At 43.1% G+C, this 24377-nt stretch overlaps 1 protein-coding gene across 2 annotated transcripts; it reads right to left on the bottom strand.

Annotated features, from left to right (window-relative positions):
- Window positions 1–22180, bottom strand: LOC147893594 (uncharacterized). 2 transcript variants are annotated; one of them, XM_087385861.1, is made up of 9 exons: window positions 21519–22180; window positions 17723–17922; window positions 17424–17605; window positions 17026–17310; window positions 16837–16895; window positions 1316–1352; window positions 1072–1143; window positions 697–970; window positions 1–569 (listed from the first exon to the last, which is right to left on the bottom strand). In XM_087385861.1, the coding sequence occupies exons 1-9, from the start codon at window positions 21685–21687 to the stop codon at window positions 234–236; spliced, it is 1614 nt and encodes a 537-aa protein (XP_087241987.1). In that variant the 5' UTR covers window positions 21688–22180; the 3' UTR covers window positions 1–233. The 2 variants fall into 2 exon arrangements, with proteins under 2 accessions (XP_087241987.1, XP_087241988.1); XM_087385862.1 differs by having other exon boundaries at window positions 6–569; window positions 17723–17916.
- Window positions 22181–24377: the final 2197 nt, after the last annotated feature.

Here is a 24377-nt window from a genome sequence, read left to right as displayed (position 1 = left end):
ATCATCAGAACTGAGACAAGATTTCTGACGATCACTATCAAACAGCTGTCTTTGAACTATCAATATGACAATGGAAAAGCAATGATCTTGCAAAATCATCAGAACTGATTTCTGCCAATCACTATCAAACAGCTGTCTTTGAAGTACAACAATGTTAAAGTACAACCGCTTACCTTGCATATGTTGCTACCATATTTTGTTACACTCATGTCACATCTCAGTATCGTGTTTGTTTACATGGGCTTGGGCTCATTCTGCACTGAACGTCTATGGGGTCGCCTTCTGCTGTAAGCTATCCAGAAGAGAATAGAGAGCATCAGACCACCAGAAACGAGAGCCAGACCTATGTACTCCCATTTCGTATATTTTATTAAACCTGGGCAGTTATTCTCTTTGATTGTTGTGAAAGATTGGCGCACAAACTGGCAGTCTGCCAAACCAACAAGGAATGGTGTCTGCACGTATAAGTCATTTATAGTCTTCACAGATGCATTGAGTTGATTAAAAACGCCTTCAGTAAACTGGCATGTTGCATTTGCACTGGTGCCGCAGACTAGGGGTTTCCAAGCCTGCAGAGAACACAGGAGCTAATAATTAAACCTTCTGTTTGTTTTTTGAAAAATGATGACTTCAAATTACTCGTACTAAGCATGTGCATTGAAAGAACTGAGCTTTGCAGTGGAGCAACCGCCTAACCTCGGGAGCATCAGTAAAGTTTTTACAGCCTGTTGGAGAAAGGCTTGGTTCAACAGGATTACATAATTGCGGAGCTTTTGTTGTCGACCTGCTATTCAGTACTGAAATCACACCATTGATACCATTTGCTGTTTCATTGGTCAATTTTATAGTCTGTTGACGCGACTGATTTGCAGTGGATACATCAACACATGGTAATATCTCCTCCAAATTTGTTTTTGCGGAGGGATTATTCACCCAGTCTTCCATAGCAATACACGTATCCCCCACAGCACTGCATTAGTTTGGAGAAATCGAGTATCGTAAGGAATCTCTAGAGATAAGTAAATAAACCTCAAAACACTAGCAATATAAAACCAATCAAACAATATTTACTTGTTCAGCAGGATGTACACACCGCACAGGATCCATGTAGCAGCCACAAGAAACCATCCAATAAACACCAATCTGTAATTCTAATACCCGTCAGCCTAAAAAATTCAAAGAAAATAAAGCACAATGTGCAGCCTATATTGAAATGAGCAACCGATCGTTTTTCTTCCCTATCCGAAATCTATATTTTCAAAGTACTGACTCATATAAAACATTCAGTGCTTTCAGCAGGAAGGAGGGCACTCACAAATAAACAAGCGGCGTGACACCGAGTAGAACCAAAACTGCCCATGCATTAAAAAACCAAAAATTAAGATCAGCGTAACACAGGACGAAACAATAAGTATCAACCTGCTAAATGGGATAAATAAGAAAGTTTAGCGACCTGTGAGAAGCCGTATGTGTACTTACACCCGTATTAAAGGTCAAAATAGCTCATTAGGATAACCAGTTCGATTGTGACAAGGAATATTCCACGTGAAACGAAACATTACTAATGAATAGGTTGTCTCGGGTACCCAGACCTCAGATCTATGACCTATCTAATGAATAGTAAGCTAATGAAACAAAACATTATTTTGGATGGCTGTCTTGTGCTCATCTCCAACAAATCATCAATCCATTCGATCGAAAGCATACAGATACAGTCAATGCAAAGAACAGTCTCAGTGGAAAGGTACTTTTAGAGAAATAAACTAGCTCAAGAAACTCATGCACCTACTCTTTTGTTTACTCCCTCACTACCCTGAGAGACAGGGCACATATTTCTTAAGCGAGCTATTCCGCAGGGTTGTGCCTAGCTGAAGTCAAACTAGACATGTAGCTTGGTGTGAAAATTAGATCCAACACATATGTATGAAGGCACAGGGTTTCTAAACTCATTTGCACAAGGCTCAACCGTGCATGTCATAGCCTTGTAGGATTCAGTTGTACAATCACCCCTTGAGGCGATTCGGTCTGTCCAGGAGCTGTGGGATGCAACTAGTGATTGATGAATCTAGCCTGACATACGTGGATTAGTCGTGAATAGAAAATGCATGGGAAGGTCTAACACGAGATGCTTCTAGATGTAGGGAGCTCGAAAGGTGAATGATACTGAAGCGCATGCATCATCCACATACAGGATAGCATTGTTGGATACGTGATCCTCAAGAATCATGGGGGGTGAAATGATTGGCTCTTGGAGGCATATGGAAGAGGCTCTGTACGCGCCCTCTACACTGTACTGGCTACTTCACACGTGCATGGCGCCTCAATCGAGTTCAACAGTTCGGTATGTGTGACGGTGCTGGAAGGGCTTTTCTGACAGGATTTGCTGCTGCAGGTGCTCATGAGAGTCGTCACCCGAGCTCTTCGTCTGGTCTGAGTCATCGTCTCTTTGTCTTGCAAGCTTAGAACTCAGTCTATGCAGTCTTGTAGAAACCTGGAAAGATTGAGGCTGACTGTCCAAAGTCGTGTGTCGAGGTTCGTCCCTTCAGGTCTTTAATAGAAGTCGCTTTTTGGTCTATTTCATATTATATTTCATGTGTGAAACATTTCCATGGTTTTGAGTGTCAGCTGCATGTGAAAATGAGAGAGAGAGAGAGAGAGAGAGAGAGTTTGTTGGAATATGAAGCCAAAGTGAGTCAAAAATGTGTGTTCTAGTGTGTTCTAGTGTGAGCTCTAGTCTAGTGTGTCCTATGGATGCCACGTGTCATATTGGGAGTCATCCCATATGCATAGGTGTTCATGTGTGTGTGTGCTCTTATATAAGAGGTGTACTTGTCTAGTGTCAAATAAATCAAGTATGAAACTACAAGCTCTTTGGTCTACATGTGAGTACTCTCATTTTTGTTCATTGCTCTAGTCATTTCATTGTCTCCTTTTGAGTATCACTTCCTCTCTCCCTAGCCTACCCTCTCTCTCTCTCTCCCCCTCTTTCCACCATGTTCCTTCATGTGGTATCAAAGCCATGTTCCTAGCCCTGCTCTCTTCTTCCCTTTCCCTTCCAAGAGGTTGAGGTGAGGGAGGCCAATGAAGCTACTCTACCTCCTCCTTGAAAGGCTGCCCTCTTCTCTCAATCCTTGAGCTCTTTTCTCCATGCCATGATCTGCCACCTCTCTTCTCCTTTCTTCAGCTACATCTTTCTGTGACTTGCGGACGATGTTACGGCCTTGGGTTTGCAATAGATATGGAGGAGATAGAAGGATACCTAATACATTACTTTGAACAATACACAAGCAAGGCGCATCTAGTATTTCTCGGACTACACATTAAAAAAGAGAGCGGGTTCACACTACAGACCTTTTAAAGCGAGAACTTTGAGAAAATAATTAAGCCTTTTCAATATTATCTATTTTGGTTGGGCAATCCACCTCAACTAGTGGCCATTCCTATAGATCATCACTTGGTTCAAGACATTTTGTATAAGACTCACTCGACTTCTAGTTGTAAAAATAGTTTTGGAATGAGATCATCCACATACGTAGCAACAACAAAGGGCACAAGAACGCTTCTATCCAGATCTAGAAGCAAAATCACGGCTTTGTATCTTCAGCAAAGTTGTAGAGGACCTTGAGTACTACAAATTTCGTTTTTACATGCAATCCGAGTTTTCTGTGAAAAGTTATAGCCCTTGCAAGAAGTGACAAAATTTGTTTCTATGCGCGGATTTGATCTGGAGCTCAATGATTTGACAGCCCAAGCATGAGGCAGCCAGCTCAACATGGAGCTTTCCATCCTCTTCATCGTTGACCTCTGCTTGAGCCCGCCATTTGCTTCTTCTGCTCACTTGTCAAAAGGCGATTCCGAGCAGTTTTAGGCTACTTTTTGATATTTTTTGCTCAGATTTGGACTCCGGTGACCTCTACGCATGATTTGAGCTTCCCGAGCTTACCCACAAGTCATTTCGACTGTACCGACACTCCGGTGCATTGACTTGAGGCTTCTGATAGTGGGGAATACTCTTTTCACACCTCGTCATCTCCGACATTGCGATATTACGGTGTTTGATTGTCCCGAACAGTCAAATATCATTTTTCTTATCTCGGTACACTTTGGTGACTGCTTCAATTGGTGCGCCATCTCTGCTATTCATTGCCTCTTCTGCACATTCGGTGACTCTCCAATCAGCACATTGAGAGTCATGACATGATCACCCTTGGTAGTTGCTCCTAGGCCTTCATTGACACATCATTCGAGGGCATCCTCGCCTGGTTCTTCACTGACATACCTCTTTGCATCAGGATGTGTACACTCTTGTGTAGTAGCTACTTCGGGCTCATGGGTTCTCTGCCCTTGCTCAAATCACAAAGTTGGTAATGGCATTGTAAGATATCTTATACTTTTCCTCCATAGCAGACCTGAAAATTTTAAAAACAGAGTTGTAAGCTTCACGACTTACACCAGCAGCATCACAAGCTTCAAGCACCTCCTTTGCTTGCACGAGGCCCTTGAAGTCCTTCATTACCTCTCTAGGAACTTGTTACATAGCCCTTTTTGTCTATGGTCCTTCAACTCTTCCATGACATCACTTGGCTTTATTCTTAGAACATATGAAAGATCACTATCATCCATTTCCATTGTTCCCATCACATCCTCCATGAAATTCCTAAAATAGAGTACAAATGAGTCTTAGTGGAAACAATGCAACACCACAAATATTTTGGAGTATGAAATTTCATTGAAAATTTGGGGAACTAACCTTGCAGCCCATATTCTCCTCTTTCGAGTACCACTATTGGTTCACAATGCATCCATAGATTGCAATCGTCTTTTCCTCTCCTTCAGTCCCAAAGGTGTTCCCTTCAACTTTTGTACTTGTTCTATCAACTTCTCTCGTTTCTTCTCCACAGCATGTTGAACTTGGCCAAAGATAGACCTTTTCAAATCTTGTTTGCTTTCAGCGAGATTCTGGATTGATTCTTCCAATTCCTGTCACTCCAAGTCCAGCGCATGTGCTTTGTCACTGAGTTCTATGTTTTGCAATTGGAGATCATGCATACTATTATGCATTGCCACAATAGTAATATTTCCCAAATGTGCAAGTTCTTCTACTTGGGCTCTCTGCACCTCGCTTGCTTGCATAGCCAATGTCTGAGAATGGTTCAATTGATTGCAATAACCGAGCAATCCAGCATGTCCATTGCCAACAAACCGAACATCATGCACTGTATGAAAAGGAGGACTCTTTTGGGTGGCAAGGTCTAATGAATACAAGTTTTCATCCACCCAAAGGTCAAGATGCTTCTTCCGTTGCAATCGAAGACTGTGAAGCACACTTTGAGGAGTTCTACTATATCCCAAACGGTGTGTGCTTGCATATTCTACCTCCAGTTATAGGTTCACATGGCACTTGTTGGATTTGTCCTCGAATGGTGCCATGAGTACTCAAAGAGAGGTATCACTGATGCAGGCTAAAATGTAGGGGAGAGCTAGAAAAGATGGAGCAGTGAGAGGGAGAGAGTAGCAAGGAAGAGGGACGAGGAGAAGTAGATGAGGGCAAGAGGAAGAGGAGGAGGAGAGTAGGACGACAGGTGTAGAAGGGAGGGAAGAAGCTGCTACAAAAGGGAGGAGGAGGGGAAAGATGCTACAAGAGGGAGGAGGAGGGGAGAGATTCTACAATAGGGAGGAGCAGAGGAGAGGGAGCCTGGGCGGCTGGAGAAGGAGGGGAGAGCCAGGAGGAGAAGGGGAGAGGGAGAAGGGAGGAGGAGGAGGAAGACAAAAGAGAGGAGAGGAGGAGGGAGGGGGAGGGAGGGAGAGGGAGAGGGAGAGGGAGGAGGAAGGAGGGAGGGAGGGAGAAAGGGAGGGAGGAGAGGGAGGGAGAGGGAGGGAGGGAAGGAGGGAGAGAGAGAGAGAGAGAGGGAGGGAGGGAGGGAGATTCGAAATTTGAAATTCAAATTTTAAAAAACGAACCCCTCCCCTCATTGATGGGAGGAGAGGTGGGCTCAAATGTGGGCTTAACCCACCTAGGTTGGGCTGGTTAGGCCTCTTTGGGACCCTCCAAGCCCCTTGCATTAGCCCACTAAGCATTCCCTAATCCATTCCTTATGAGGCCCTTTTGAGACCCCAATTCTCCCCTAATGGATGTATTTCTTTTATGGTCTGTGAGTTCATGTTTCTAGTTAGTCCCTAGAGTCAAGAGGGGGATATAATGTGGGAGCCATGTATTAGCATTGATAGGGTCTAGTTATCAGCCTGGCATATGAGTTCCAAAATGTTGGTGCATTGGTCTCCTAGACCTCTGAGTTGATTATCCATCCATGCATGATGATCCTCTGAACCATGCTAGATGAGCTTTTTATGTTATGCTCACTAGCCTCTAAGCCATGCTCACTTGACTTCGAGATTGTGTGGGAGCCATGTCTAGTTCTATACCGGCATGCACAGTTTTGATGACCATCATTGTCATGTTCTGTTCTTGCTTCCATTTCAGTAATCTCTCACCTTGCCTTCATGGGAGGGTGTTGAAATATGAAGCCAAAGTGAGTCAAAAATATGTGTTCTAGTGTGTTCTAGTGTGAGTTCTAGTCTAGTGTGTCCTATGGATGCCATGTGTCATATGGAAGTTATCCCATATGCATAGGTATTCATGTGTGTGTGCTCTTATATAAGAGTTGTACTTGTCTAGTGTCAAATAAATCAAGTATCAAGCTACAAGCTCTTTGGTCTGCATGTGAGTACTCTCATTTTTGTTCATTGCTCTAGTCATTTCATTTCCATTTCATTGTGTCTCCTTTTGAGTATCACTTCCTCTCTCCCTAGCCTACCCTCTCTCTCTCCCTCTTTCCACCATGTTCCTTCAGAGTTCAAGCCTTATTTCTTTTACAAGCATACATCAAACCTTTTTAATGTTTTAACAAAACACAAAGATTGAATTAGCATCACTTTCGATGAGAACTATATAAAGTGTTCTTCCAGTCCATAAATACCAAGCTCTCAATGCTTGTATAAAAACATAAAGTACCTTCTAGTGTTTACACACACGATACTCTTTCCCTTTCTCCTCAAATCCCTGAAGTTTTACATGTAAACTTCCTCTTTTACTACACCATTAATACTAATTTTGTAGCATAACATGACATCAAAGTGTCCTTTTGAGGTTTTGACAAAAAAATCACAACTTGTTGCAGATGTGTTTTTTGGTGATTTTCTCTCTTGAGCTTAAGATAGACTCATAGGACTATTATCTAAAAATGTAAAGAGCACAAAACACTATTACATGTGATTACAATATGCTGAAAAATGCATGTTAACACAGTCTTTCACCTAGACAGTTCTTAGATCTAGCATGCCTGAAAATAAAATTGATTTCAAGGAGCTAGCATTTTTTACAAAGTGTTTCTAAGTATGTCAAACACCTAAGAGTGACAAAAAATCATTTTGGCAATATTAATTTATCAATTAATAAGAGTGGTTAGCCTAGCAGGTTGCATTATAAGTCGCATTTCATAAATAAGCATCTTTATATGCTACACAAAATAGCCACTAAGAGTTATATCTTAACAATAATAATATTGTATCATCAGGGAAAGCCACCACATCACAATAAAGTCTAAAACTAAAAGAGATTAAGTGCTCCTAATATCAACTACCAAAACAAGTTTCACATTAAATCTCACTTTTATAGTTTTGAATCGTCACATATATAAGTATTCTGCATATAACTTTTTTAAATTGGTATCACTCATTCATGATTAGAGGCACTCTATAAGTATAAATTAAATGTATGAAGGTTCTTATGATATCCTTTAACCCTTGTATCTTGAATTTAGCATGAATTACAGCATAAGGAGCAATCAATATACGATTTGAATTTGGTGTTCTACATGACATTAGGTCCTCTAAAAACTCAAGCTACTGCATAGTATCCTATTGAAGACATATACAAAGTATGGTTAATTTTGGAACTTGTTAGACATGTCAAATAATTTATAAAAGATTAATTTTTGCCTCACCATCAACATTCACTAAAATTACATTAAAGGCCATAAACCATAATGAATATGATTATCTAGCTCCAAGTAAATACAAACATATGTATTACAGCTATCCTTAGACTCTAAGACTTACAAACTCTAAGAAAACTCATTTAAAGTAACAAGTATGTCATTTTATCTAAAACCTGAGAAAACAGCGGTGTTAGGTTGACTTTAAAACTTTACATAGAACTCAAAGTAATAGGTGCAAGTTTCAATCCATAATAATTTCAAGTTTTTTTCAGCATATAAGCTATTATGCCAAATAATCAAAACCCCAAAATACCTTATGGATGCGTTTGAATAATTCTAGAAAGTTGCTAAATTGATAGGACATGTCCTTCTACCAAACTAGTGTTAAGAAATGCTGATTTGACATCCATCTAATGTAACTTCCACCTAATTGTTGGAAATATTGAAATATTTAAGGCAGTTGCCGTAGTAGGGGCACTAAGGTTTTTCCCCTAAGCACAATTAGTGATTGAGTTAGTGGTTGGAGTGAGTTTTTAGCGTTTCATCATGTTGACATTCCTCTCGCATCTCATTTGTGCAGCTTCTCTTTCCCCTCCCGTTCCTTCTGGGCATCTTTGGCGAAGAACTACGATTTCATCGCAAAATCCTTCGCAGCTCGTTTTTCATCAACCGCCACCTTCCATGGGTGTTTTGGAGATAGGCGATTGATTTTTTGGAGCACTATAAGGCTGGGTGACACCTCTATCAGCAAAAATGCCAGTCAGGCCTTAAAGGCTGCTGGTCCTGTCCCATAACAGATTTGGGATTTGTGTAGCTGGTCGCCTAGTTTGGAGGCCTTCTAGAGCTATTCTATGACAGGTCAACTGATTTTTGGTGGTTTTCCAGCTCCTGGAGAAGATTTGCACCTCACCGACCAGTTTTAGACTGGTCTTTGTTTGGTTTCTACTAGTTTTAGAGTGATTTCTTCTATTCCCGAGCTGGTGCATCTGTTTCGAGATCTTCAGAATCAGGCCGCCTCTGTTTTGGAGGGCTTGCACCTGTTTCGAGGTCATTATCAGACTTGTTTTGGTCTGTACTTTCTAGTAAACTCTGTGGGAGACTGGTTTTGTGCGTTTGGAGCTGTTACGTACCTGATTTGGGCTGGTTCCAGTCAGTATTTTGCCCAGGCAATTCAGTTTCGGTACTCTCAGGTGCATCCTTGAATATTACAGTATTGGAAATTACTGTTTTGACGAAAACAGAGTTGAAAAACAGTCATTTTACTGGATGACCAGTCAAGGTTTGACTGAGGAGACCATTTTTTCCTTGTATATGGTAATTTTCAGTCTTATTTTGGACTATTTTTTTTAGGTGCATTTTCTGCCCTACATCAGAGATTTATTCTTGGTACACAGAATTCAGATGGGTTGTGTTTTCGTTGAGCCAAGCATTGTCTTGTTTGGGGCAGATTTGATCCTCATTGTTATTGTTCAAACATTCCATTTTTCACTTAAAACTGATATGTTCAGGATGCATTTGCCTAGCCAAGTTTTGGCTTGTGCAACATTCTGCTTCTGTTAGTGCATTCATCTTTCCAGAAGGCTTAGAATCAAAATGGAAATCCAAGAGACGTAGACATTTTTGGTGCTTTGGCCCGAGAGGATAAATTGGATGGCAGGAATTATTGCATGTAGGAGCTTTATGGTAAAGAATCTAATGTTGCAAAGAGTCTACTGGATTTTGTTTCACGTGAAGATGCTTGTCCAGGAGATACAACCATTGCTCCTAGTACACCTCAACAAGAAGGTAATCTCCATGATAGACATCAGGCACAAGTGAGGGCAATTGCATCTGTTGCCCCTACGGAGAATCAAAGGAGATGGGATGCCAGATATGCCCAGGCTTTGTCTCTCATTGCCTTGTCTGTTAAGAGATTCATCAATAGCTCATATCCGTTACTCCACGACTTCCCAGTAAGCTTGGGATACCTTGCAGAATATGTATCATGCAAGAAATGAGACCAAGGTCATTGCTATCTTATTATGGAGCATGATATGCTCAATATCAGCTCTTTATATGACAATATCTTTACGGTCATCATTGGCCAAGTATATTTTTCCTCGTCGAGATTTTATCTTTCTAGAGTTTCCTTTATTGGGACTTACAGTAAATCTTATGGTCTCTCATGGATTATTTTGACCAAGAGTGACACCGCTTTACAATTTATCCGTCAATAACATACTCTTTTAATGGAGAAGTTTCGGGAGTCGTCCAAGTTAAGAACAAAAAATTTACATGTAGTAGGCATAGTAAAGTGCTTGGCAAAGAGAACATCTTGTGGAAAGGAAAGCACTTAAGCAAGACCCAGAGGCAAGGCTACCAGCAAGTACCTTGTCACGTTCAAGAACTATTCGGCCGTAATGCCAAGTAGGTGAATGAGGAGTTTTCCTCACGGTACTTACAAGTTTTGCAGCCATACGAGGAAGCTTTAAGTTGAGAACAACTGAAGAGTGGATGTCACGTGAAGGTATTATGATACCCCAAGAAATAAAAGAGAAAATAATTCTGACTTCAGTCAAACAATATTGGCTTTGGTCAACAAGAGAAAAGTTGTTTATGCGCATGTCAAGGACACCCCAGGGGACTAGGATTTGTCTAGAGAACTAAATGTATGCATTAGCTAACCTTTAATGGGTTAAAGTGTGTAGGATCTTGGAGAGTGCATAAAGCCCTTGTTTCAAGGGAAAAAGCTCAAAAAGCAAGTGCCACAAGAGAAAAGAAGATATGGAGTGCCCAATCTTGGGAAGAAAGCACGTAGCAAGGGAGCGAGCAGCTTAAAAGAGGGCCCACATAGGGCTAAAAGCAAGGAGATCGCCCTTTTGAGAAGAAAGCTATTCCTTTTTAGAGAAAAGTCTATATTTTTGGCAAGAAAAGTAGGCCCAGCTTTTAGAAAGCATATGCTTTCAAGATGGCTGGCCTAGTCTATAAAATATGGCCCTCTAGGCTCCCACTGTGAGCCAGTTGTAAAGTGTTTTCTATTGCAATAAAGACCTTGGGGAGGGGGAGAGTCCAGCGAATCTGTTCGAGACTACTACGATTGATCCACAGTGCTACGATTTGACTTGGAGTGCTGTGAATTGAGATTCTTTCCTTCGAACTCTAGCAATCCAGGTACCAGCATCCTCTAGCTGTCCCCCTCATAAAGAGTGACCAGTCTGGTGTCCACGCACCATGCTCTCAAGGTTTGTTTCGACTCATGCCATTTGGCAAGGTCTTTAAGCAAATAACAATCTACGTACACCTGTCTGGACGCTCACAAGTGTTCCGTTGTGCGAGATACCGTCCTTATAGGTTCGTTTCTAACAGAAGAGAATGCCTAGAAGACTTGACCTCCTTGCTGCCCTGATGTGCAGCCAATAGTGAGGCCCAAGCTTCTTCTCACTCCCAATCTCATTGCTTCCCCGGAAGCCGTCAAGGATCATGATCCTTGTGGGCTCTTTGTCCGCTCCTGATGGCCACCTTCCTTGTCCCTGAACTGGTCACTGAACCAAGCTCTCTGGCAGCACCAATCAGCTCCTCAACTGGATTCCTGGTGGGTGAGTTATGCTCCCTTGAGGGGCTCCTTTTATGGGTCTTGAAGGCCTCCAAAACGGGCCAACCCAACAGCTCCCTATTGGCTGACCCATGCTGGTCTGTACAGCAGACTGGGGCAGCCCAGCCCCCTGAACTGTGAAAACCACTGGTTGGCTGGTTTGGACCAGCCTAACCAGGCCCCTTTGCACCCTCCTGGCCACATGGCCTGCAGCCAGTGGTCCAGGCCTTTTTACCACCCCCAATTGGGGTCTTCTTGCAGGCCCGAGACCTGCTCCATACATGCACCTCCATGCCTTATAAATTCCGCCTCTATCCAGGCCCTAAACACCCTATCAATGCTCAATCCAGGGTCCTATAAACTGCAGTACAGATCTGCCATGCTCCTGGTCTTCTTCGCCCCTTCGATCTACTGTTGCGGGTCCGTACAGCCATCCTTCTGGTCCGTACAGGTCCATACTGCTCCTGCCTGCAATCCGTACTACTCTTGACGTCATCACACTACTCTAGCCTCCTAAATCTGTGCAGACCTGCTCCCACATGATCCGTACTGCCACTTGTTTATTCCGGCCTGTTGCAGTCCACCACGGAGCTCCAGATGTGCCACACATGACCTTCATTGTGCTGCCCACATGTGCTACCCATGCGCTGCCCATGTAGTAGCCCCATGCTTCCATATTTTGCTGTGAGCTTGCTGCCCGCATGGCAGCCTAGGTGTTGCCCATGTGGCGGCCCCCTCTTCATGCTTTTCTCTGTAGGTATGCTGCCCACATGGCAGCCAATATGCTGCCCACGTGGCAGCCTACCTAACCCTAAGTCCACCTCCCCCACACTCCCCTCATATGGGGAATTACAAATGGGGAGGCGACTTTTCCAACACATTCATGTGGCTTGTAGCTCCTAACTTTAGGGTTATGCTCAATTGGCAATCGATTGGCAAGAATATAGGGGCCAAAATGGAAAATAGGTTCCAGCCATGAATACGGGCCTAATTAAGCCTTGTATGATAGCTTCTGCCTAAGCCTTGTACGATAGCTTCTGCCTCTGCCCTTCTAATTGGATGCAAGGTAGCATCGGCCATATCATCTAAAAATTGCACTGCTGGGACAGAGGGAAAGGCCACTATCCAACAGCGACAATGCCAGCCATTTGAGCTTACATGTGGCCACGCCTCCAAGCTGTGCTCTTAGGCATGGGCTGCTGCACAGACCTTCCTTGGACAAGGTCCACTCTGAGAATCCCAGCACTTGATAGTAGTTGTATCTCAGAATGCAGGTTCAACACGGGCACAAGGCAATTCTTTGATAAAAAGTATTACATATCCATATCGAACTACACAATCTTCAAGCAATCACAACACCGAAGACCAGCAAATATAGAGCCAAGACGAGACATTGAAAATTGGCCCAGTGCATAGACCTTCCTTGAACAAAGTCCCCCAGGATACTTCTTGTTCAAGTTACAATAAAAAGGGATGCCACATGTATGTTCCTCATCACAATACATGCATCCATTTTTCATCACAATGGATTGTGCATGCTCTTTCACTTGTAAGATGGCTTCATGCATTTGCACCTTAGAATGCCAATTAGTATAACCAGGTCAACCCTCATCCCAACGCAGTAAGGCCCCCAACTATCTGGGCCCACAGCTATGTTTCAGGGAGGGCATTTTCAGCTTCAACCTCGGAAACCAGATAGTACTTTGGCCCAAACAGAAAAGTAGGTTCTAATAATGCAGATAGAATTTACATGGCTCAAGTACTGCCACCATGTCAAGAGGTTTCATAATAGCAAACAAATAAATGCCTGTGAATAAATCTCCAACTTGAGATCAGGCAACTAACCTCCCGCCGTGTAAAACATAGTAGTGGCCAGCATATCAAAGTTAAAGCCTTTGAGTGCAGTACAAATGAGGGACAAAAGGTAATGCGTTCAATACTGCACGAGTGGATCTGGTTTTGGGTTGCAAGACAAGGTCCTCTTCTCAAGCTTTTATTGCACCATCTTTTCAGAGGGATGCCTTCGGGCGGCAGGCTCAGCCATGGGTGCATGCTTCTATGGCTCCGACAGCGAACACTTTTAGCCAAACACAGCCCGTGCATCAGGCAAGAGGTGTTACTATGCAATAGATTCTTGGAAATGGGTAGCAAGTGACCATGGATAATATGCTTTCAGATGCCTTACGCCTTTACAGGGGCCTTGCCTAAGGATGTTCATGACGGGATGCCTTTTTCTCAGTATGTGAGTCTTAATTGTGAGGATGCTTGATATTGTGGTGGAAACAACAAGAACTATGCAACCAAGGATGTGAACGATAAGCTCTCAGTCCATAAGTTTAAAGGGGACACTTGCACTCCCAACGAGTTGGAGGAGTGGCTCACGAAGCTGGAAGACTACTTCCGCTTCTACTCCAAGACTGATGAGGAGTGCATCATCTTTGCAGGTATGCATATGCAGGATTATGCTCACACATGGTGGCGGTATATGAGCGATTCACCTCAAAGACCAATCACATGGGGGGTTTAAAGAATTGATTGTCACTATCTTCGTATCCCCACTCATCTTGGATCAGTACCTGGCGGAGTTATGCATTGTCGTAGACCGGTATGGTCCAAGAGTATTTGCAGCGGCTTTGGAGGCTTTCCTTGTTTGTACAAGACATTTGAAAAAGGGAAGCTGCTTTGTTTCATCCATGGATTGAGTCCTTCCCTGGCTGCAGATGTGAAGGCACATAGCCCTCAAACTATTGAGAGTGCAGTCCACCTTAGAGAAGTATTTGAGCCAAAGTATGTCAGCAAGTATAAGAATGTAATGGGCAGCATTGCATGGTACTGCGTATGAGGCTGAGAAGAAGCCCAAGTTGGGTGATTGGAATGATAAGAAATCTGCAGCAGCAACCTTTGACAGATACTTCCTGTACAATGAAGGAAAGCCTCCAAAAACACTGCAAATACTCTTAGATCGTACCAGTTTGCGACAATGCATAGAACTCTACCAAGTCTTGATCCAAGATAAGTGGGGATACGAAGGCAGTGACCATCAATTCTTTAAAATGCTCCCATGTAGTTGGCCTTTGAGGTGAATCCCTCATAAACCACCATCACGTGTGCGCATAGTCCTGCATATGCATACCTGCAAAGCTGATGCACTCCTCATCAGTCTTGGGGTAAAGCGAAACTAGTCTTCTTGCTTAATGAGCCACTCCTCCAACTCACTGGGAGTGCCGAGTGTCTCCATTAAACTTACAGACTGAGAGCTTATCCTTCATGTCCTTGGCTGCATAGTTATTGCTGTACCCACCAGAATATCAAGCGTCCTCATGCTTAAGACTCACATACTGAGAAAAAGGCATGTCATCACGCACATCCTTAGGCAAGGCCCAATAAGAGTGTAAGGCATCTGAAAGCATATCGTCCGTGGTCACCTGTTGCCTATTTCCAGCAATCTACTGCATAGTAACACCACCCACCTGATGAACGGACTGCGTTTGGCTAAAAGTGTTCATTGTCAAAGAGACTGCTGGTTTTGGATGAAATGCACTCATCTCCTATGGAAAAACATGCGGGTATCATTAAGACATGAAAAGATCAAACAGAACTTAATTTGGGATGGCATGTGGCGGAACGTGGTTAAATATGTCACTAAATGCTTGCCTTGCCAACAAAATAAGGTGGACAGCCAGCTACCCGCAGGTAGAGTAAGGTGGACAGCCAGCTACTCGCAGGTCTCTTACAACCATTACCTATTCCAGAAGGCAAATCGACTCACTCACATAGCTATGGATTTCATCACAAAGTTGCCTTCTACAAAGAGAGGATGGGATAGCATTTATGTGGTGGTGGATAGAATGACATAACGGGCTCATTTCATACCCACTAAGACCTAGTATTCAGCATCATAGCTTGCTTGGCAATTTATTGAGCATGTTTTTAAGCATCATGCCTTCCCCCAGGAAATTGTTAGTGACAGAGATGCAAAATTTATGGGTCCCTTTTGGCAAAGTAATTCACAGCAATGGATACTCTCCTCACACCTAGCACTGCTTACCACCCTGCGACGGATGGATAGTCAGAAAGGGTGAACAAACGGGTGGAGGAATACTCGAGGCATTTTTGTCATGATACACTGAAGTCCTAGGATAAGTGGTTGGCTCAGCTGAATTTAGTTACAACAGTACCAAGCGCCTTTCTATTGGCATGAGCCCTTTTGAAGCAATGTATGGATGCAATGTTGGGATGCCGCCTTTAATTGCAGACATGGCTGTGAAAAATCAGCAAGCAAGAAGTGACTTGGAAAGAATGGATGCCCTTCTGTAATTAGCTAAGAAGAATACAGGATGCTCAAGCCAAGCAAAAGAAGTATGCGGATGAATGTAGGAGGCATTTGTCTTTTGAAGAAGTAGATTATGTGCATTTATGCCATAAGAACCGTTATGCCTTGCTGAAAGGTAACACTAACAAGAAGCTTGCTCACAGGTATTACGGTCCCTACAAGATCATCCACAAAGTTGGAGAGGTTGCATATGAGTTGGAGCTACCTAGTATCTCCAAGATGCATAATGTTTTCCATGTGTCCTTGCTGAATCCGCATGTGGGACAGCATGTCCAAGTTCTTCCTGATGAGAAGGGTTGCATCCTCTATGTCCCTGAGCGCATCGTGGGTTTCAGAGACCATGTTCTCCCAAACACGGTCTACATAGAGTATCTCATCAAAGGGCAGGGACTACCTGAGGATGAGAATTCATGGCAGCCAGAAAGCATTGTCTAGGACTATCCCTATCCCCTACGGGGCTGATTAGTAGCTGCTGTTTGCTGCACCTTTTTGGACAGCCAGGATGTAAAATTTTGAGGGCAAAATTCTATGGGAATGGATGGCTGTAATGAAGGGGGGGGGAAGGGCTATTTAGAGGCCCTTCATAGGCCTTTTAGGTGGGAAATGTGGAGGGACCTCTCTCTCTCCTCTCCCTCTACCCCCTTTCCTCAGTTCTCACCCCTTCCTCTCTCTCCCTCCTGCCAATTCTATCCCCTACCTCCAATCCGCCCCTGCCTCCTCCTCTACAGAAAATGTGCAGTATATGAATGTGCAAAATGCATGGTTTTTTAAAATGTGCATGCGTGATTTTTTAAAGAAACGTTTGAAAAGATGCCAAACGTGTGGCTCGACTCAAAGTGCAGCACAAAGATCTATCTACTTTCAGTGGAAAAAATAAGCTTCTAGGCAAAACGCTCTGCGATTAAAAAAGACGAAAAGAAGAAGAGGAAGCTTACGAAGACCCAAAAGTACCCAAAGCAGCATGACTCCAGCAACCACAATGATAGCAAATCGCCTACAGTCCATCACATGAATGAAATTTATGTTACTCGAGTTTAGGCGGACCCTTAATCATTTACAAATGCACCTGTGCCTCATTGGAAGTAAAACACAAAGAACCAGGAATCCGTACGAAGACCACTTACACGTGATCAAGGACGGTCCGTATTTTATGTGCATTGTTCTTTGTTTGCGTCTGAAGGGTATTCGCTGCACTTCCCAACTTCACGCTTAGCTGCTGTACTTGTTGTTTGTCATTGGCTGAAAGAGCAAAGTTCACAACATCTATACTCTCTGTATTCTTTAAGACAACCGTAAAGTTCTGTAGCTTTGTGGAGACGGTGTTAGATTGATCCACCACGTAATTGAGCGTATCCGAGATCTCATTTCGGAGTTTAGCCTCTCCGATGTACAAAAGTACACATCCAACCCTGCACAACCAAACATGCCACGCCTCTGAAGTCATGGTTGCGCCGAGCGTAGAAAGATATCAAAGCAGGAAACACGCGAACTGTTTGACGAGGTATGGGTCAGGAGTACGCACACAGCGGCAGAGGTGAACAGGAGCAGACATACGAGAGGAAAGCACGTTCCGCCTTTATGATCCCCTCTCAATGTATCTCGGCAACAGCAGCAACAGAAACACGCCAACAGCAGCAAGAGTATTCCTAGCGCTAGCCAGACAGCTGCTATTATGAAACCGGGCGCTGCGGTGAATCCTACCGACTGTAAACACGAGAGAAAACATCAAGCACAAGTAGTCGTATCATTCGATCGTTTCAAGTCCTCCATGCAATCAAGCTGCACACATTTTACAATTGCCACTGCTATCCAGAAGCTTACCGCCCAATAGTCCTCGTTACGAATATCCCAACCTCCACGATACTTATGGAAATTGCGTAATGGATCAGGCCTGGCTGTACGATCTTGGGCAAGGATAAGGAATGAAGTGGATATGGCTGGGCCAGCAGCGGGTGCGGAAGGCAGCTGTTTCAGAGACCTGCGCCAGGTTCCTGTCGTATGCCAGGGTGGGTAATCTGCAACTGGAGCACCAACAACCAAAAAAGCATAGAAAAGAGTCAGACAAGTTCATGGATCGTGATCGGGAAAAGCGGGAACAGAATGTGACAGAAAGACTTTGTTTGTTGCCGATGAGCTGAGAGAGAATGACGGAACGCCAACTCGTATGGGTGGCCTATCTGATTTCCGTCCTAACGAACGTACCGACTGCCCCTTTCAGCTGACACACCAAGTCCACAACTATTTCATCTATCGTCCATGTGCTTCAAAACCATCCAGGGAGACCACTATTTCAACTGTGTAGCAATCACTGAGCACTGCTTTACAGAGAACCATTCTCTGTAAGCTGTTTCCACTTTCGAGTTTCTTGCATGCCATTCTAGAATCTTGAAAGCAGCAAGCAATGCAATCAGAGACAATATGTCAGCTCTTTCGATATATTGAATGCAACTATGTATTTCTGCATGAAACGAATGCCTTCAAAGGCTCCAAAATCAGCCAGGGAGACCGGTATTTCTCCAACTGTAAAAATTACTGATCACCATTTTACTGAGAACCATTCTCTGTAAGCTGTTCCACGTGTCCATCGTACGCATTCATTGAAAGACTTTACAGAGATTGTCTCTGACTTTCAAGTAATTCAGGGAAGAAATGCGAATTTTTCCATGAAACGAATGATTTCAAAGGCTGCAAAAGCAGCCAGATACTATGGTGTAAACTGTTTCAAGGGGGTTCTAGAGTCTTTCGTGAATGAATTACTTGAAAAGCAGCAACGCAATAAGAGACAATCTCTCTCCATTGAATGCAACTATGTACTGTTCCATGAACTGAATGACTTCAAAGCCTGCAAAAGCAGCCAGATTCTGTATACTCCCACCCAAAAAAAAAAAGCAGGAATTTATTGTACTGACCACAGAGTCTAGGATTCAGTTAAAATTTAAATGATGACGTCTCTGATTTGCAGATTTCTGGGTCAAAACTGACCTGTTAACCTTGCCAGAATTTTGCCCTTTCTCACAAATATCTTTAGCTCCAAGACCACCTGTAAACCCCCATACTTTGCTTAAAACTTCGCCAAGTTGAAGATTCCCTTGGCTTATCGAGTTAGCGGTCCCCTTAAGGTTGTGCCTCCCTTATTATGCTTGCAAAATCTCGGCCCCTTAAACCTGTCTACCAAGGATTCGTGCCGCGCACCCCTCAAAAAAAAGTTCTTGTTTAAAGACATGATCCCCAATTAACAAGGGTGCATGTATGCACAAAATCACTTGGTTCCAACTTGTGGGTTTTACGGGTCTTTAGACACTGTCGATTGTTTAGTAAGAAATAATAAAAAAGAAACGTTTTGAGAACTCGGAAGATCCATTAGGCTTGGCCAAGGTTCTAGAGTTATTTGCATGCTCACACACTGATTGCAAAGCCATAGACTTTTTTTTTTTAATAACTATAGTTTAAAATTGACAGGTAAATCGACGTTATTTTTTTTCCTTGAAGGTTTTACAAATGATACTTGCAAAGTTTTGATATCAACTTTCTCGGGTTTTTTTTGCTTTAATTTTACAAACAGATCTAGAAGACGATCATCTCTTCATCGAAAGGCATAAAGCCCATGTGGCTGGCATAAAGCCCTTTCAACAAGGAAACATATTTTTTTTTACAGGCAAACAACTTTCTGGATAGCACTTTTTTTTACAGGCAACGGCTTCAACAGTTAACAGATGAATTGGCTTTAGTGCCTTGCTCATGAACAAAAACGCAAGACATAGATGAGCGACCTGAAAGCTTGAAGTGACCTGAAGAAGCCAAGGAATATTCATTCTAGGGAGAGCTCAAGCATGGAGGGAGAGTGGAGCCCCTGATTTATAGCCATGTTGGAGGTGGGTAAAAAGCACAGACAAGCTAAAAGCTGAAAAGCCAACAGTCATCTAAAAGTAGAGGTTAAGAATTTTAGAAATTCCTAATAAAAATTCCTAAAAACCTAAGAATAATCACAAAACTCCCACTCAACTCAATCCTAAAGTACTGTCTCTAGGAGAGTCAGTGCTAATAAATCTTTTCAATGTATCCCTAGGCTATGAAATATAAAAATTCATTGGTTTTATGCTTGCCATGAGTATCCTTGTAAATGAATGATCTCTATCACAACTCTCAACACCTTCCCATTCTGAGTATAGACCACCTATCTCCCACAAGAGCAACCATAAGCTCTTTCTTTACCACTTACGGAAGCTTTTAATGTCAATCCTTCCAACGATGAGCCCAAAACGTGCATATTTCCCAATGCTCATATCTTACGAAACCCTCTTGCTCACCTATATAAGTACGTTTATAATCCATCAACATAGCTAAAGGTTGACTTTTGGATTTTACAATAGAGGTCATTTACAACACCATCTAACAATTAATAAGATATCTTATCAAACACCTAATATCCACTTTTTTTTAATTCTAGGGGACCAAATTTACCATTTCTTTTGAAAGGTTGAAAGGGGCATATCACCTCTACTACATGTGCCTTGAAAGAGATATATCACCTCTCTTGGAAAATACAATTAAATAGACGACATACCTTGCATGCCTAATCGACGTGGATGTAGACACATAAGAAAGCCATCCCACTCAAAGTAAACTCCTAAGGGTTAGAAGGGCTTCCACTAAGCCATGGCAATCGTAAGTTATTTTTTTTAAGATAATCGTAGTGGACGTAATCTATGACTAGTTTGCAAATGGGCCATAAATTGTGACAACCCATGGCAGTCTATGACTAGTTTGCAAATGGGCCATAAATTGTGACAACCGATGGCAGCAAAGCTTAGACCTAAGTGAGACCCATCTTCTCTAAAGACTTAGAGGCCTTAAAGATGGCTAGGCTCAAGTCCCAGTGGCCAGAGCCAAATGATTGCGGAGTAAAGTTTCAAAGTGAAGAGAACCCGAGCTAGGCACTTGGGTCGGGGGCGGGGGGGGCATGGCAACCCAAGGTTGGGCGGGTGTGAAGACTACCGAGACGAGTCTCTTTCCACCATGTGGAACCTGGCTTTAGGCGATGAGGCCAACCAAGCCTGTTACCTAACCTCTCTTACATTGGGTATGTGGAGTACCCAAGATATAACCAGGCGCACGTGTGCTCTTATGAGATCGTTAAGATTTAAAACTTACGTGCGTGCCAACGCAGAAGGGAAAAGAATCCGTTGCATACACTGTTCTTTCCCGTCGGGAAATGGGCGGTGCATGATTTCATCGTCTTTGATCCAACCACAAGCAGATGCAACAATTCCGTCTTAATTCCATCAGATGTAAAACCTACGTGCTTGCCAACCCCCCACGATCAAAGAATCGACTGTTCTTCCCCTTCCCGAATGCCGAATGGGCGCCGTGATTTCGGCCTCTGCTTCTCGCATCTCGTCGTTACCGCTTTTTATCAAGCTGGAAATCTCTCACCGCTTGCCCGCCACCCACCCACCCACCTTTCCGTCGCCTTCCGGCCGTGGCCGGCGTGCCATCATCTTCTGTTCATCCTTGCTTCCTTGCTCACCCGTCGCTGGCATTTTGCCAACGTTACCTGCTGCGGAAGACAAGCATTCGATCGTCTGGAAAGTTTGAAAGCTTTTGATGAGCGGCATACCTGATAAGGATGCTCCTCGTCCAGCACCGGCGTAATGGCGGGAATTGGCGGTGGCCGGCGTAACCAGGCTGGAAATCGCGCCAAGTAGAGTCAGCAGAAGCAGCACTCGGCTCCGACGCAGAATTGGCCAGGTGACGGCGGGCCTCAGAGGCGAAAGGCAGGGCATCATTCTCTTCTCTTCTCTTCTCTTCTCTTCTCTTCTCTCTCTCTCTCTCTCTCTCCCTCTCTCTCTCTGCTCGCTTTCCTTCCCCAAAAGCCGCTACGCTTCACGAGAGCATGAAGCAGCGATTGCTAGGAGTGGGCTGGGAGAAGGCGGGGGCTTCAGAATGTGGGGAAGGAAAAGCACACAGGCAGAGCCAGAAAGGCTACGCTGCAGCTAGGCTTGGGGCAGAGGTGCTTAGTGAGACACAGGTGTGCGGGATTGCGGAGAGCTAAACAGGCGAGCGTAAGCACAGAAGCATAAAACGAAGAGGAAGGTCGCGAGAAAGAGAAAAAGAGGGAGAATGCGATTCGTGCGAGCTGAAAATGCGGGCTGAGAGAGAGCTAGTGGAAGAGAAAGAGATAAATGCGATCAGTTAACTTGGGAGAAGAAGAAGAACAACAAGAAGAAGAGGCGAAACACAGGAGATGATGAAGATGAAGATGAAGATGAAGATGAAGAAGATGAAGATGATAAAGATGATCGAGATCCCCGTTATCATCGCCACCAGATTAGCTTAATCACCAATTAGCAATAAAGCGCCTTGACGTGGCTTCGTCCCACGTGGCATACTCTCTTTCAAAGCGCGCTGACTTCCTGTTCGGCAGCTGCCAGGTGGCTCACCTCCACCTCGCCACGTGTGCGACCCTCAAGTGCCTCGCAAAAAAAAACAGAGCAACTTTTGGAACATGGAAGCCACTACCCATTGTTGTGTAATATGTATGCACTCATGAATGCACCCTCGAGTTCCTCACCCCATAAGGCCTGCACAGACCCACTGGAGAGTGCCTTGCCCTCCACTCCAATATCAATACAGATGTGCTCGACCCACTTCGTGTCAATGACATGCTCCTTCCCACTCTCACACGACTCCTTAGCATAGCTTAACCACTACACGTTCTCTCATGGTGACATTAGTCGAGGAGTTGCATGTTTACATCTTTAATGTTAACACCTGTCGCTCTTCCTCTTTAGGATTTGATATGAGTACTCACTCGGTAGTGCTTCAGCACAACAGGCTTGAAAAAGACTTGGTAGGATTTTCCAAGTGTTTTCTTTTTTATGGAAAATCTTCTCATTATTTTATTCACTTTTGAAATTTCTCCACCCCCTGTCCCTCTCTCTCTCTCTCTCTCTCTCTCTCTCTCTCCCTCCCACACACACACACACATTGCTTACCCTCAATAAGCTATCAGTTAATGCCCGTGAGCATTCATACTCTCAAGTTACAAAATCTCTTAAGAGAAACAAAGCATATCAAGATTACAAAGGAACTTTCTAATGTGGCTTCTTTTCCTTCCCCACATGAGGACTAGAAAAATCTCCATGTTCTAAACTAATGTGTAGATGCAAGGAACACAACGTCTATTTAAGCAAAACTACATGAGAAACTGTGTTCTGAACTCCAAGAACACAAGGTGTCTGTAAAAGTAAATGCACTCATCCACACACATACATTTATATTCACCTCACCAAGGCATGGCAAACAATCACATCAATCAAAAGTATAAGTAGATTTCCCATTACACTTTATGGTACACCTTTAGTTTTTACATTTGAAAAATGTCTATTTTGATATCATCAACGCTTTGTCCAACCTATTCCTTGCAATGGACCCACCTATTGCAGAATTATGCATTCTCTAAACTCTTTATTATTGTGAGTCTCACATAGTAACAAACAAACATCCCTTTATGAATGGCCATGGAGGGACACATGCCACTTTAACAAGGACACATGCCACTTTAACAAAGCATCAAAGAAAGGTCAATCATAAACCAACCAAATACACAAATGATACTATCATAGGCTTGCCTTCAAAACTCACAAAACATAGCATCAATCAACACTTACTTGAATAACATCTGAACAACTCTTTATGGCCCCTCCATGCAATTCTTGTCCACCCTTTAAAGACACAACCATGATTTTATTTCATAGTATACTTGTGCATCTACATGACTTCAATCCTTTCCTTGTTGTTTGATAGACTGTGGGTGAATGACAATTATTACAAGTGTTATCTTCATATGGTAAGTTAAGGCCATGATTTAAACGCATGTGTCATATGCAGTTCATGTTACAATTATCACGAGTTTGTGATAATTATTACAAGGCATTATAGTTGCTTAGGACCATAAGTTGTACTAATTTTGTAACAATTAATACAAGTTTTATCTTCATTATAGCTGTTGTAAACCAATGGCGTGTCATAATAACTCATGTAACATGCAAAATTGCAATAGTCGTTCTACTTTGAACTAAACAACATGTGTGTTTGGGTCTTTTTCTCTTTTGTTTTTGAAGGGGCAATAATCATGTTAGGACCTTGGGGCACCAACTCAATATGTATTATGTTACTACCCTCATCCAAAATCTAGGGTAGGAGGGGTACAATAATATACATGGATCTTCTACAAAAGTTTTAAATATGCAAGGGAAAAATATGACAATCTATAATCCTCCCTACCACAAAGCATAAAATTTAAACTTCAAAAAATATGAAAGATTTAAAGACTTATACATATTTTTCATAATATGGGAGACTCAAGGGAAGGGTCTTTTGGATGAGGGGGGTTAAAACAAAAAATACACTAAAATATAAAACCCAACTTCTTTCAAAATCATGTAACTTTTTCATGTGTTACCCAAATTTCAAG

The sequence above is a fragment of the Dipteris shenzhenensis genome, chromosome 15 (genome assembly GCF_047967505.1).
Source record: "Dipteris shenzhenensis isolate YYH24624 ecotype China chromosome 15, Dip_SZ_1.0, whole genome shotgun sequence".
Taxonomy (NCBI): Eukaryota; Viridiplantae; Streptophyta; class Polypodiopsida; order Gleicheniales; family Dipteridaceae; genus Dipteris; species Dipteris shenzhenensis.
Note: the sequence above shows the minus strand (reverse complement) of the source record. Positions and strands in the feature narration are given on the sequence as shown.